This window comes from Vulpes vulpes, chromosome 1 (genome assembly GCF_048418805.1).
Source record: "Vulpes vulpes isolate BD-2025 chromosome 1, VulVul3, whole genome shotgun sequence".
Taxonomy (NCBI): Eukaryota; Metazoa; Chordata; class Mammalia; order Carnivora; family Canidae; genus Vulpes; species Vulpes vulpes.
The window spans coordinates 124,930,378-124,946,272 of record NC_132780.1 but is presented as its reverse complement, the minus strand read 5'-3'; the positions used below and the strand labels follow the sequence as shown (position 1 = coordinate 124,946,272).

At 42.6% G+C, this 15,895-nt stretch overlaps 1 protein-coding gene across 50 annotated transcripts in view; it reads right to left on the bottom strand.

The window, feature by feature from the left end:
* KALRN (kalirin RhoGEF kinase) overlaps positions 1-15,895 on the bottom strand; it is a 656,402-nt gene that overhangs the window by 225,120 nt on the left and 415,387 nt on the right. For all 50 annotated transcript variants that reach the window (XM_072725283.1, XM_072725286.1, XM_072725313.1 and 47 more), the window contains exons 26-27: positions 6,171-6,240; positions 3,713-3,802 (exon numbers count right to left, since the gene is read on the bottom strand). In XM_072725283.1, coding sequence (XP_072581384.1) covers positions 3,713-3,802; positions 6,171-6,240 — 160 coding nt within the window. The remainder of the gene's footprint in view (positions 1-3,712; positions 3,803-6,170; positions 6,241-15,895) is intronic.

Sequence of the window (15,895 nt, the reverse complement as noted above, 5' to 3'; positions counted from 1 at the left end):
AGCCAAGTATATTTAGGTCATTGATGGAGGGGTTGAGCTAGGTGAAAAAAAATCAGGATTTGGTGGTGAGCTTCTCAATGGTAAAGTACTGCCGATCTTAAATAGAAGAAAAACATGGTGAAAGCACTGTTTTAGAGACAGTCACACAAGCCTACTAGCAAGGATGGAGTTTGGGAATTAGAGGCAGAGACACCAGTCAGGAGGTCACTGAAAAATCCCAAGTGGGCAAACACAGAGTTGCCATGTGATCCTGCAATTCTATTCCTAGGTATATACCCAAGAGAAATGAAAACATATGACCATACAAACACTTAGACTTAAAAAAAAAACAAAAACAAAAAAACAAGACAAAAAAACACTTAGAATGTTCGTAGCAGTGTTATTGATGACAGTAAAGAAGTGGATACAAACCAAATGTCCATCAATTGACGGACGGAAATCTATAATGTGAGGTACCTCCAGGAGGGGGTATCATCTGGCCGTTAGAAGGAATGCAGGACCGATATGTGCTTTAGCATAGCGGGGCCCCGAAAGCATTACGCTACGTGAGAAAAGTCAGTCACGAAATAACCCAGATGATTCCATGTTGATGAAATGCCTGGAATAGGTAAATCTACAGAGAAAGAAAACGGATCATTGGTAGCTCTGGGCTAAGGAACAGGTGGGAGGATAAGGCGGCGGTTTTAGTTAAAGGGTGTGGGGTTGCTCATTGAGGTGATGAAAACGCTCTAGAACTGACCATGGAGAAGGCTGTACCTATCTGTGAATACACTAAAACCATTAAATTGTTCACTTTAAATGTACCTACCATCTGTATCTAAAGCTATATATATATATATCCTTATCTCTAGGTGTGTAACATGGGCTTGCCCTAAGCTAGGGTTAGTGAGACTAAAGTTCTGGGAGGAATATAAGAAACGTTTTGAAGTTACCCAAGACAGACTTGCTCTTTGGCCACGGAGGGAGGTGAAGAAGAGAGAATTTGAAAAATTACGGCATTCCTGCGAACGATCCCAGAGAGTAGCGACGTTCTCACTCGTTTGCCTCTTCTCCAGAGGTGTGCAATCAGAGCAGGACTCATCCAAGACGGATGGGCAAAACAGCCGGCAGTGTGACCCTCTTTGGGCCAAGGAGCATTGCGAGTTTACTTGGGGGCTTTGGCAAGACGGTACAGGCAGGAACACACCTTGGACGGCCCTCCCTCTCTGCCAGCTGTGGGAAGGCCGCATGTGGGGCAGTGAGAAGGCGCTGTCCCCAGGGGCTAGGTCAGCAGAACCGGGCTCACTAGTCCTTCATAGCATCAGACATGACAGCCTCTCAGCTCTCACATCTGAGATAGAAAATTCTGGAAATGTGAATTCCATGTGAAATGTGTGCCTTTCTCTGGAACTTCGATTTTCGGTGTACTCTCTACAATAATGGATACAAGAAGACGGCCTAATCAAGGGCTTGTCTTTCTTACAGAAGGAGGGCCTAGAGCAGATATTTTCTACGTGTAGAACTTAGGGAACCCTTTCCGATGGAATGGAATAAAGTCCCAAATATGTGTTCTGGGAAGCTCTGGGAACAATCAGGAGTTCACTGTTCTCCCTTCCCACCTCTATGCTGAGCTCTAGGGTCTCCTACCGCGAGGGTGGTTTTTCTGGTTTCCAGTGGCCTTGCCAACTAATGCAGAGGCTCATCGGTCACTGCCTTGGAAATGGAGGGGATAGGGTGCAAAATTTGGGGTATATCTAACCTACCAGTCGAAATTGGCTAGAAACAGGGATATGATGAATACAGGACTAAAGGAAACTACAGATTAGCACCAGACACGATGACTAGTACAAAAGGAACCGGGCAAATCACCAGACAACCTCAGGGGCCAGAGGTGGGAGGAGGTGTATGCAATAGAAGGGTACTTGTTGACCTGCCAAAAGGCAAATTATTACAAAATGCTATAAGGTAGATACAAAGTATAGTAAGTGCATAGAGAGGGGGAAGGATTCATGCAGGAAATGTCTGACCTTTAAAGGATAGAAAGAATTCTGAAGAATGTGTGTGTGTGTGCGTGCGTGTGAACACACACAATGGGGGCAGACCGAGCACTGGGAACAAAGATGAGGATGCAGAACAGTCTGAGGCCTGCTCAGAGCACAGGGTGTGTAGGTTCAGAAAAATGCTAAGTGGAAGACGGGACACAGTGTGTTCAAAACTTCACAAAGGCCCTTCTGGATATTGTAGATGAATAATTGGCCAGAAGCATCTTAAGGAAAATACACTATTAACAAAGGTAAGAGTGGCATGGAACATCCAATACGATATCCAATAAATTCTGATTCTGAAATTTCTGTTTTAAACCAAATCTAACCTCAAAAATTCCAATGGGGGACATCCAGGGCCATTTCTATATTAACACTTCATTTCTAAAAGTCACGAATGTCTTTTCTTGCCTGGCTTCCTCCCATTGAAGGGTCATCCCTCCACTGAGCAGCAAGATACTTGCGCAATCCATTTCTGTTACAGCAGCGCCGGGCTAGAAGGATGCTCCGAGGTTCGTTTCGTAGACTTGTGTATGGGAGTGACGTGTAAATGTGTGTATTCCCCAGGGGCCTAGCACACCATCTTCTCTATGATAAATACTCAAATATTTACGGAAGAAATGAAAGCAAGTAGGCAGAAAGACACATTGATGAACATTAAAAAGTTCTGAATTTCAAGTTGCTGTCACTTCTGATAGGACTGACATAATGCCCATCACTGCGACAGTCTTTATCTCACTGAACTTCCCTGTCCCCCCCCCCCCCCCCCGCCCCACCTGATTTCTTCTCTCCTTCTTGTTCTTCCCTTGTATCCTGCATCAACCCATTTAATTCTGTTCACTTTAGAGCCACCAGGTCACCCTCTGGGGACCAGCACTACATAGACTTATACCATCATTCACTCAGGGGATTGGATCCTCATTCTGAAGTAAGGGATCCGACAAGGCATACATACCAGGGCCGACTTCGCGTGGCTTCCACGACGGCACCAGTGCTCAGCCCTAGCTACACTTACTCTAACCTGGAAACTTTTAAAACTCAAAGTCCGGGCCACACCCAAGCCAATCATACCTGAATCACAGGGGTGGTACCCAGGAATCAGTGTTTTACAAAGCTTCCCAGGTAATTCAGGTGTATAGCCAAGGTTGAAACAATTGCATTTGAGCAGGGCCTCTCAAACTTGATGGGCACCAGTCACTGGAGGGCTTCCTAAGACTCTCAGATCGTTGGCTTTAGCCCTGGAGAGTCTGATTCAACAGACCTGGGTCGGGGGAGGGTCCAAAATACACATTTCTAACAAGTTCTCAGGTGATGCTGATGTGGCTGCTCTGGGGACCGCACTTTAAGAACCTGTGCATCTGAGGGAGCTGTGTTAGGATGTGGGAGCGCAGCATCTTAACACCTGTGTTACCATCGGGCCCCTCTCTACGTGAGATTTATGGCTGGTTCTGTTTGGTGTTGAGGCATGGAGGGCAAATGTGCCTTGTCTAAAACCCCAGCGCTTGAGCTGGGATGGGGTAAAACAAAAGACAAACACTGCTTCTGGTTTTCTCCACGCTTTATCCAGGAGATAGAGGTTTGGGTGGCCAAAGAAGAAAGGAGGAATTAAGGCTAAAAACCCATTTTCCCAAAGCAGAGAAACATTTCCACAGGCTCATCAGTGGCTCAAGAAGGGAAAATCGATAGCTTACATCAAAGAAGGTGCCTGCATGCTCCAGGATCAGCTGGTTGGAATCAGGCTTGTTTTTACAGTAGGTGACGTACATCTGAAATTTGTCTGCCTGAAAAGAACAAAGGCAATAATAGATAAGCATCCATCAGTCGCTCCCTTCTGCTGAATGTGCGTGAAGGGCCCAGCAAGGGCTGTGCAGTTAAGCTCTCAGATATTGTGCGGAACAGGATTATCTGTGGCAAATGTTCTGGGCTTCTCTGGCCCATGTTCCCCTAACAAACTCTTGGATGCCTTTTCTCCTACCTGCAGGTGGAGAAAACCTGCTGAAAGTGAGCTTATTTTAATACTAGTCTGTGCTAGAAAGAATTAGAAAAACCAATTCACACAACATATTTTGAAGTTGGATAGAATTTATTCGGGCATTATCCCTTTTTTGGATTACCTACCCTTGTGCTTCCCCTCTTGAGAAATGACAGCATTTGCTCTGAAAGCAAAAATCAAAGAATGAAAACGAAGTGTGACCTCAGAGGTAGGTCTGCTTGTACTCCAAATGTCCCCACTGGGGGTAGTTTGTAGGGCATGCCAAGTGAGTATGCCATTATCTCCAACTTCCCAGAAGCAGTGGTAGGGGGAAAGGAAAGCAAGGTGACCCTTTGGGGAAGGACTTGAACAACGAGTCCTAACCAGATTGTTACTTCAAGCTAAGAACCTTGTAGCTTGGTGAAAATCCATTTCTTACTTCTCTTAGGACCCTCTGGGTTAGTGCTATGTGTCCTTACTCCTGGGAAAAGGTGTGTGTATTTTGGCCGCCAAGTACCTTCCCCATTTGTGACATGCTGTCAGAGAACATGTGGGATGTCCTCTTCTGTGGAAGCAGCCTAGATATGTGTTAATTATCGCAGGACTCATTGTGCCAGCAGTTTTCCAAGTGCTTTTCATATATATTAACTCATCTGATCCTCCTGAGAACCCTATGCAGTGAGCTCTATCATCACCATCCTCATTTTACAGAGGTGAAAACTGTGACAATTTAAAGTTGGTTAGTAACTTTAAATTCCCACAAGTTAGAAAGAGGCAAAGCCCAGGTCAGCTGACGTCAGGCTTCTTGGTCATAACCGTGGCCTTTCAATACACTGAAACAACTTCTACTCTCACATGCGAATATTATGAGCCTTATGAAAGTCACCTTGGGATAATCTTTGGTGAAATGTGCATATTTTATGCAATCATCAAAGGTTTTCTGAAACCAATTTTAGGGTTTATATACTATGTGGGAGGTATTCATCATCCCTAAGACATGCTGATAAATCATACTTCTAGTTGATTATTAGGCAGATCCACAAATTGTATGAAAAAAGATATAAAAAAAAATCCCTTCACTTGTTTTTTTCTCTGCATTGGCTGTGCAAGGGATCATAAATTGTTTATCAGCATTAATATGAACTGTGCATGAGCTCATGTATTTAGAGGTAGAAAATATATTAAACCAAATAATATGTCAGTCTGAGACTCCTTAAGAAATCAGAGTATGCCAGGAAGAAAATGTTAAGGTTTCATGTAAAGAAAATGATTCAGGTCTTAAGTCGTGGGACTGGCTGTGACATTTGTCACATGCCAGTGGACTAGTCAACTTCCTAGGTCATCTGAATTGTTTCCATGTATAAAATATACAGCACAATCATAGCCCTGCCTATTCCATAGGCTGTTGACAGCATAAACTCTCTGAATCATGAAGACATTTTGAAAAGCAGCCCATTTTGAGTGGAAATTATAATGAGATAATTATTAAATAGAACTCCTGACCCTGGGGAAGGAATTTCACATTTAGTTGCATTTAGTATCATAGGTGGACTTCCCTGGAGATGTCTGTACTTTATCACAAACCTGAGCTCCGAATAACATGGCGTGGACATGCTAAAGTTTCCATTCATATAATGAGAACCTGGTACATTCAGCCCCGTATGTGGCCCCTGACAATAGCCCCAGGAAAGAAAATGGTTGGATGCTAATTTTGTAGGTCGAACTGGGATGGATACTCATGGGATCTGTTCTTTTCTATTAAGGAAGAAAATGTAACCAATTGTTTGGTGGATTCCTAAAGCTCTAATTCCCTAATCCTTATCTAGTGAAAAAGCAAACAAAGCAAAACTCCTGGATAGAACTGGAATAGTTCCTCGATCAAGAGGGGTGGTGATGTTCCACTCTCTTGACATCTCAATTTTAGAAAGTTCTTGAAGAACTTAATGTGGACCTTGGACACAATGTCTGAGGACTTTTCCCAAGGAGGACTCTGCTGCTTGGGGGACAGACTGCTTCTCTCAGATCTACTTCTGTCCCTCCCTAGAGTCCCTGGTGCTGTGTTAGAACGTCAGTGACACCGATCCTCAGGTCAGGCACTGAACAGTGATGCCATCCGACACCACCTGCACTCCTGGAAAGCATGGCAAGTGGGAGAGGAAGGAGATCAGGTCAGTTACCCAGGTAACAAAGCAGTGTCCCACATCCTCAGGCAGCTGCTCATACTTCTCCAGCTCTTTGAGGAAGATGCTGCAAGGGGAGAGAAAGGCTGGATCAGACATCTCTGTATTCTGTATACCGCCTCCCTCCCCACCCAGATGGTCAACCCCATAAACTCTCTATTATTTACATATGGGTTCTCTACTCTCTAAGTGAGGAGTAGTTTTAAATATATTAGAACTGATTTCATTAAAATTCATATTAACCAATTAATTAGTGCCACTTAAAACTGTATTGTTTCCCTTAGGGATTTACACTTCTCAGGCTGAAGAGCAATTAAATATTACACTTGTGTTGGGGCTTTCATTTTAACTGCAACTATGAATCTATTTTTTTAATACAAGTAATCTGAACACATTGCAAGGTTTTAAAAATATATAGTATAGATATCAAAAAGAATGAAATATCATCTATGATCCCAGAGATAAAATGGGAACATTCTGAATCCTATAACCACTTCTTTCCAATTCTTGGCCGCCGCCTTCTACGAGCAGCTACCTTCGGCTAAAAACTCTGAGTTAATGTTTCTGAATGCAGACATCAATAGGAAAGAAAATTCAATGGAGAAATAATTACAATATATTTGAAAGCTGAACTGAAATACTACAGAATCATCTGCCATTGTGGATAGCCATGCCCTTGGCTCCTTTCTGGGTGAAGAAATAATGAAGGGTTGACTAAACCAACTTCAAACTAACATGTTAAGCAACTGGTTTGAGCTCAGAGAATAAGAGCTCTAGTAGATGAGCCAGCACCACTGGAATGGAATTTGTTTTTTAAAAAATCACCCAGAGGTTTTAAAACAAAAATAATTACGACACTGTGGGGAAACATACTGTTGGAAATGGAAGACGTAATCTTTACAAAGTGCAATTTGACAATATCTACCAAAATGACAAAAAATGCACTTATCTTGTGTTTCTGCAACTTTAATCCTGGGAAATTTCCTATGTATTTTAATTTATGTATGCATAAGAGGATGTAAACATGTGCATTCATGGTGGTACTATTCATAATAGTAAAAGGTGGCCTGTAGATGACAAAGTAACCAGTACATCCACAGAACTGGATATTACACAGCTATAAAAAAAAAAATGACAAGGCTTTCTGTGTTTTTATATGAAAGATCTCCAGGGCAGGTTGTTAATTGGAAAAAAAAAAGCCAGGTGTGGAAGAGCATATATAATATGCCACCTTTTGTCCAAGTAGGAAATATGTATTCTTATTTCCAACTCAAGAAATTTAATGGTCAAAGGATACAATGTCAGTTATGAAAGATAAGTCGTGAGATCCCCTATACAGCATCCTAATACCTGCAACTAACAATATTGTGTTGTGCACTTGAAGTTTGCTAAGAGGCAAGATATTACGTTAGGTGTTCTTAGATGATGATGATGATGATGATGATGATGATGATGATGATGATAAAAATAATAATAATAATATAAGAGGGGGACGAAACGAAACTTTGGGAGGTGATGGATATGTCCATGGCCTTGATGATGGTGATAGTTTCATGAGTATAGACTCATCCCTAAACTCATCAAGTTGTATATATTAAACATGTACAGCTTTTTACATGTCAATCATACCCCGATAAGGTGGTTTAAAAATTAAAAAGATCATTATCACAGGAAACCAAGTAAAGGAATAGGGTGGATAAAGATAGTGGTGGGTTTGACTTCTCAATTTATATCTTTAAGTTTGATTTTTAAAATTAATTCAAAAATTAAATTAAAAGATATAAAGCAGTTCTGAATCATTGCACTACCTACTTCTATCTTTGGAAAAAATAAATATTATTGATTTGACCTACTCTGCCTGGCTCCTATTGTCCAAGCATTCTGGAAGTATCTTAAGATCCATTAATTATGGGTTCTATGCAGGTGTTCCTACCTCCCTCAATGATGTAGGAAGATGTTTTTTAGTTTTAGTCACATTTGAAAGGCTTAAATGCTGATGATTGGTGGGATCACAAATGATCTAATTTTTCGCCCACAGAAATCTTTCTGTGATAAATAGGCATTGCTGTAGTAATAAGAAAAAGCCACTTAAAAATTGGGGGGAGACTCCTGGAGGTACCCATTTAATAATAATCATCCTTCCCCTGATATGTGAATTTGAGAGCATGCTGATTTGAATCATGGAACAGAAGTAATTATAATGCAACTCGGGCTTTCGAAATACAAATATGCAGCGCTCAAAAATCAATAAGACATCATATTTCCTGCTAGTTTTAGAAGAACTGCAGGTGACACATGTGTGTTTAATACGACTTCTAAAATAGAAATAGGAGAAAATATTATATAATGCTGTAATTGAGGTTCAAACTTTTTTCTAGGTCAAAAAGGAAAACATCCTGTTTTTCCCACAGGGGAGGAGTCTGGCTCCCCACCATATCACCTCATCACTGAGCTCTAAAAGGTTATGTATTATGCAGTCCTTCTCCACGAGGAACCCTAAATGCTATAACATACAACACCTTCAGAAGTAGTTTTCCAGAAGGTATTTATTTACATGGTCACTTCTCATATTGGCCCTCAATATAAATCTCAGTGAAGACAATGAATGGAAATCCAGCTCTGTGTCATGATGGACGAAATAGAGCCTGGGGCGGGGAGTGGGATGGCCTGGTGGCAGGGGAGAAAATCTGATGGGCTATTCTAGGACAAGGACTGGGGAAACAAAATGAGAGACTTTGAAGAAGGAAGGACCTAGAAGGAGAGAGGCCCTGGAAGAAGAGGCAGAGAGGAGAAATGGGAGAATGTGAAGGCCCCTGGCAGTTGGGACAAGCTGTCTCAGCTTGTGGAACACCTCTGCTTCCCCACTCTCAGGATCTCACTCCAGTCCCCTAAGCTCTGACCTCCCTGGTATTTACACCCTCCTACTTTAGGGTGATCAAACAAATGATAAAACAACCGGATCAAGACATTCCATCAAGGAGATAATTCAGGGAGCGGTTCCTTCTTTCCTTGACCTAGGACCCAAGGTCGTGGCCTGGTTGCTTAAGGTTAATATTAAGCAAAGAGTGGTAATTATCCCGACACACAGAACTGATCATTGATATAGATGCTGAAGACAGTGCTATGAATTTTCTTTAAAATCTTGACAATCTAAATAGAGCAATGCTGTGACTTTTTTGTGACAGTGACCATCACAAACCTATGGGAGGATGCTCAGTTTGAAAATTCTCAAGAAACAAAAGCACTATAAAATGAATTAAATGGATAGAATATTATTTCTGTAATGAATGCCTTTCTGGAAAATGAAGGTTGTAGCAGCAACTGCCACAAGTGCTACTGTTCTGCTACTGTTCTGTGTCTCACTTTCCTTTCCTCCCACAGCCAAGCAGATGGCAAAGAACCAGAGTTCACTCTTACTGTAGTGAAGGGGGGTCTTCCAAAGCTTCATTTTCCTCATCTTTGAATAACAACCTCATCGGGTTGTTGTGAGGATGTAATAAATCCATATGGGTAGAGAACCCATCCCAGTGCCCAGCGTACAGTAGACACTAAATAAACATTAATTCTTTAGGATCAGTGCTTCCCAATGTTAATAAATTCATACTCTGATAAACACACATACTGCGCACTCTTCCCCATTCCTGGAGACTCATGGCTAGGGAACTCACCCTTAGGGGAGCCCTTGTTGGAAAATCTATAGATTATTTTTCCCTAGAACATATCCTGGAAAAATCCTGATTGAGTGCTACAAAAATTGGATTCCTTGGTCACCTATCATTTAAGTTGGGAAAAGCTGGGTTAAGCTCGTCTTTTTCCCACAGGGCTTCTAAAATCCCATAAAATGATGAGGTGTGTGATAAGTCTCTGAAGTAGGTATCATGTGTAATGCCTCTTTGCAAGTTTTGGGGGGCAGTATCAGGCTTTGTCTCAAGGAACACTCCTGGGAAGCCCTTGTTGGTGGTCCCTACACCTGGCTGTGCACTGTCCTCTGGGGTTAGGATCTGAGCCTCTGCATTGTTCAGAAAAGCTCCCTGGGTATTTCCACTGTATCAGAGACCAGCATTGGAAGGCAACTGCCTTAGATCCCACTGTGCTTCTAGTGGGCAGATCCTATAATGACTCTGTAGGATTCAGTTTTTTATTTAAAAAAAAAATCTAAAAATTAGAAAAACTATCTTGTGCTGGTCACGTCAATCCATGACTTTGAGCAAGACACTCACTACCATCTCAATTTGATTGTTGAAGGGAAGTGGCAATATTAAACTCTATTTTGCTTTTTAATTCAAAGCTTATGAAGATGACAGATTATGTAACTCTGATCTATATCATTCCGTCTACTTCAAAGAGACATGAGGAGTTTAAATTAAAGCACAAGAGGTCACAACACTCTTCACAAATGGTGGAATATTTCACGTCGGCTCTTTTATAGCAACATCTTGGTCCTCACCATTTCAATAATTATAATGTAATGAATTGTGGGGTGGGGGGGGGAAGCAAAGCAAGTAGTTTTAAGTGTTTGTGTGAATGGGATTCTTTTTGAAGCGAGTAAGACTTTTAAAGAAATGTCAAAATCTAAGCGAAGTCATTACTCTATTAAATTAGCATGATGCAATTTGTGTGTGGTTACTTTCTGAGGAAAATGCCTCCCTCTGGCTTTGCACAGAATCTTGGGAAATGAAACCTCTAGCATTTATCGATAGAAAAGCTTCCTGAGGTTTGTGATTAAGGACTGGAGCAACAGCACCGTTCCAAAGGAACCTTGAGTCAGTCTGATTTTGTTATTTTCTCCAAAGGTAAATTTGGTCTACGGTCCCACTGCTTCTGGAGAAGTGCATCCCCCACAGAAGGTCTCATGGTGTGGTCCAGCAGACTGCACTTTACATGAAGGATGCAGTGGGCAATTAAAGGGGAATGTATTTGATGATCGTGTGTGTGTATTGTGTAGTGGGGTGGGGTGGTCGTGGTGGGGCATGAAGACAAGGATGAAGGAAAGAATGAGGAGGGGCAGCCCGGGTGGCTCAGCGGTTTAGTGCCTGCCTTCTGCCCAGGGCCTGATCCTGGGGTCCCAGAATCGAATCCCATGTTGGGCTCCCTGCATGGAACCTGCTTCTCCCTCTGCCTGTGTCTCTGCCTCTCTCTCTCTGTGTCTCTCGTGAATAAATAAATAAGATCTTTTAAAAAAAAAAAAAGAATGAGGAGAATACATAAATAAATAAAGCTGAAGGTAGTGTGAGGAGAGAGCTATCAGGCTCCCTTTGCAGGAAGTCCAGGGCATTCCCTTCTTATCCAAGCAGGGCTGGGTTACTGTGTTCATACAAGTGGAGCTAGACATCAATTCTAAAGAGCCCACTTGTGACCAGACAGATTCAGAGTCTAGCACATAAGAGGCTCTAGGCTGCAAGGGCCGGGACAGCTGCTCAGCATGCTGGGGCAGCTAGGAGACCCAGGAGAGTCATGTGCACTCCAGGGAAGGTGCGCGACTGTTCCTGCAAGTGTGATCACCTAGGCTGAGCCATGAGAGTCACCCTTCTCTGTCCCTTCATCACACACCAGGAACTTCAGCCTAGATTAGAGACGAAGGGGAGAGGGGTGCGCAGGGCTGGACTTCTACGCAGCCTATTTCCCACCTTCAGGCTCCAACCTCAGGAAGCTGTTTACCTTACTGCACTGCTACCTGTTGAATAGGTATTGCTCATATCTCCTAATTGTGTTTAATTTGTGTGATAGATGAACCAAAAAGTATCTGCATAGATATATAACAGGTTTAATGTTAAATTAAATATTAAAAAAAAACCCTAATCTCACATTTAATGTTATCCATATCCATGAATGTGCTGTTCGGCAACCAGGCATGGATGCTAGGCAGTTAGTGTGTACAGCTAAATTTAACATGGCTTTGACACAGCCAAATAAATGCTTAGACCTTATCCTGTCTTGGGTATGCCCCAACACCTGTAACCAGCACCCGTGTTGACAGCTTACAGAAAAAACAAACGAAGACAAACCACAGGTAAATTTTTATAAGGCCCATCTGATGGGCTGTGGCCTACTTGTAGTTATCCCTTATGGCATGCGTTTAGGGCCTAAGAAAAATCAGTTCTCTCCCCTCCTCTTACCCTGACATTTGAATATTAAGAAAATGACAGTATGATGTAATAGGGAGCTCTGAAGACCTAGAATCTTTGGCTATGCCATCAAAATAGGCTTGGGCGGGTCACACACCTTTGTGAGCCCCAGTTTCTACAGTGCAAGGGATGAGAGCAGACCTAGATTATCTTTAAAGGTTTCTTCCAGGCTTTTATACTTTGTAATTCTGTGATTTCTGTAAATGGGATAAAACTAACACCAAGGGCACTTGGAGGGGAGAAGAAGCATAGAAGGCTTAAAAGAGGCATATTTTAAGTGAGAGGAAAGGCAAAGGAGAAAGCCCGGAGGGGAGGGTGTCCTGCGGACCCAGCTGTAGGCCGCACATCCCTCCTCTCGCCACTGGGTGGAGGCAGCTCCTTGCCTTGTACCGAGGATTGACCCCACCACCACCCCAAAGTGTTTCCAGGCTTGTATTAATTTAGGGGGTGGAAGCCAGCATTAAAAAGGGGAAGGGGAAAGAGAAACAGATTTCCCTATTATATATATAAGCATGTGTGTCTCAGGACATAACGTATCATCTTTTTTCTCTGGTTTATGATAAAAAAAATGTTTAAAAAGCACATTGCTGATTTTCCCATCCAAAATAGGATGGTAGCCCTGGAGAGGTGTGGGTCTCTATCCATCTCTCTCCCTCCACCCCCCCTAACCTCTCTAACCTCCCTGACTACTGCTTCCCTCCCCCTCCTCTTCCTCTTCTTCCCATTATTATCCACCCACTTCACTGTTTTCGCTCACTTCTCCTCTATGTCGGTATTTGATCCCTCTCTCCTCCCTCACTCTCTCCTCTCCCTTCCTCCGCACCTCCCTCCCTTCCTCTGCCATCACCATTTCTGACCACAACTACCTTCACCCTCCACCTGCCGTCTCCTCCACATCAGTCTCACAGGTGAGAAGATACAGTTGAACTGGAAGCAGGATGCCCAGACCTCACCCCACCCCTGACCCAGGGTTGAGAATGACTCAAAAACTCCTCCCTGTGGCCACTCTCAGCCTTCTTGCTAGACTTTGCCACTCTCCTCCCTAGAAAGGCCTTTGTTCAAGCTTCCCTCCATCATCAAGGCTACAGAAATCCTACCAGTTATTTAAATCCCATCTCGAATGCCCTCCCTCTGGGAAGCCTTTCCTATTTCTCCAGGGGAGGCTATTTTCTTTGCTCTTTTAACTGCATTTGTGCATCGCTCCACTCTAATCGCAAGTACATAAATAATTCCCAGGACTCAGGGGGCAGAGCCTGGGTTTGATTCATCATCACTGGGTACCAGCTCTACCTCCAGACTAGCACAGGGCTGGCCCAAGAAGGAACTCCGGGAAGATGTGGAAATGTGGGCCTGGTCCAGTTGTCCACTGGCATTTCCCACTGCTTCCCCCAGCTCTTCCTGTCCTGCTGCATACCACCCTCTGCTGCTGGCCAATCTTGGCTACCTGGTATCCTGGTAGGCTGACCCTGGCCTGGCCGATGCTTCCAGCTTAGCCTCACATAGCTCTGGCCTTTCTCCCTCAGCCTTGAGCCTGGGAAGGCTAGGCTAGGAGTGCAGTGGGTAGTGGCCAAGGCCAAATCTAAGCTTCTGGCCAAGCCTGGAGGGAAGAAGTGTATAGGAGAGGTACCTGTCCCTGGTTTATTGGTCCTCCACTTGCCTTTCCAGCCCTTGCTGAAAAAACAGATCTATGTCAGGTAATTATTGGAAGGCTATGGGACCTGGATGACATACCTATGGAAGAAATGGGTTGAAGTGTTCCTCAAACTTGGGGATCACAGAGCAGCTGGTTAGATATGAATTAAACCAACAAGCTTTGGCAGTCCCACCTGCGGGTCTATGGAGTGGGGGGAAAGGGAGAAGGCAGTGACGTGGAAAAACACCCCCCCCCCCCCAGAATCTACACCTAATTTTTAAAGGGGGAGACAATGTTCCACCACTGGGTAAGTCACTGGCTTCTCTCTGGGCCTCAACATCCTTATCTAATAATGGAGATAGTTGTAATTGATGGTGAGGAAGACCCTCTGAGCCCCGACGGCAGAAATTTTAGAAAAATATTATTGCTCAGACTCACCTACAAATAATAGAAAAATAAGCAAAGAGTAAAAAGTAAAGCTCAGATTTAGCAGAAGGTAATAAGCATTTTAAACAGCTCTTCTTACCAAAGCTGAAAATCTAATCATCAAGGAAAACTGAAAGTGAATACATTTTTTTTTCTGAATTACAAGTTGTAGGTTAGTCCAAGTGGGGAGATTACATTAAAAAAACCCATTACTGTTTGGGGGATCTATTTATGGGATATATTATCTTAACTGAGTGCTCCTGGAATGCTTAGCAAAATACAATAGAAATGGGTTTAGGTCTTGCGTATGTAAGCTTCATTACCTTTATAATTCTATAAGAAGATGTAGTATAAGGATGGGAAGAACAGAGGGTAAAAACTAAGTATCATTCCACTTAAATCTCCAATTTCTGTTAAAACCATTACTTAGAGGTGTTACGTTCTATATATTGAATTGCTCTTCTTTCTAAAAATTTTGGTGCTTGAGAATTTCTCTGTTCAATATCTGTATAGACAAGGTCCTTGAGAAAGATAATACACACACAACTAATCTTGGTTGTCATTTTTCAAAGTGATACCATTCAAAAGATCAATACTAACTAGCTGAGAAATGTAACATATTCACCATAACACCCTTGGTCTAGGTAATAATTTCCTAGTGACTCAGCTAACTGTGTCATCCAGGTAGCGTCAATCTCAATCTCTTGGCTTTCCAATCTTCTTCCCTCCATCCCTTCCTTCCTCCTTCCCTCACTCTCTGGAGTATAAGTAGATAATCCAAGCTGTGCACTAGAAACAAGAGAAATGTGTTTGCTGTTAGCACATCTTTGTGAAGATGCAAATAATTGGGGATATAAAGAAGCTTGGCATATATTCAGGTTAAAAAGTGACCATTTCATAAGTATTCCTGAATAGCAAACAGGTGTTTGGACTCTTGTATGGTCCTCCCATTAAGAAGTTCCCAGGAAACTGAGTGGGAGAAATTAGAGAGAGAGAGACAAACCGTGAGAGGCTCCTAAATCTGGGAAACAAAGGGTTGCAGAAGGGGAGGTGGGTGGGGGGATGGGGTAGCTGGGTGACGGGCACTGAGGAGGATACTTGATGGGATGAACACTGGGTGGTATATGTTGGCAAATTGAATTTAAATAAAAATAAATAAAATGTAAAAATAAATAAAAACAAAGAGACCCAGACAAAAAAAAAAAAAAAGAGAAGTTCCCAGGAAGTTAATCTCCAAAATATATAAAGAATTTATATAACTCAACACCAAAATAACTCCAAACAATCCAATAAAAAAATAGGCAGGGGACCTCTTCTTAAATATTTTCCAAAGAAGACAGGGCCAACAGACAATATGAAAAGGTGTTCAATATCACTGATCATCAGGGAAATGCAAATCAAAACCACAATAAGGTATCACTCTGCACCTATCAGAATGGCTAAAATAAAAGAAGACAAGAAATAACAAGTGTTGGTGAGGGTTTGGAGAAAAAGGAACCCCTATGCCCTGCTGGTAGGAATGTAAATTGCTCTAGCCA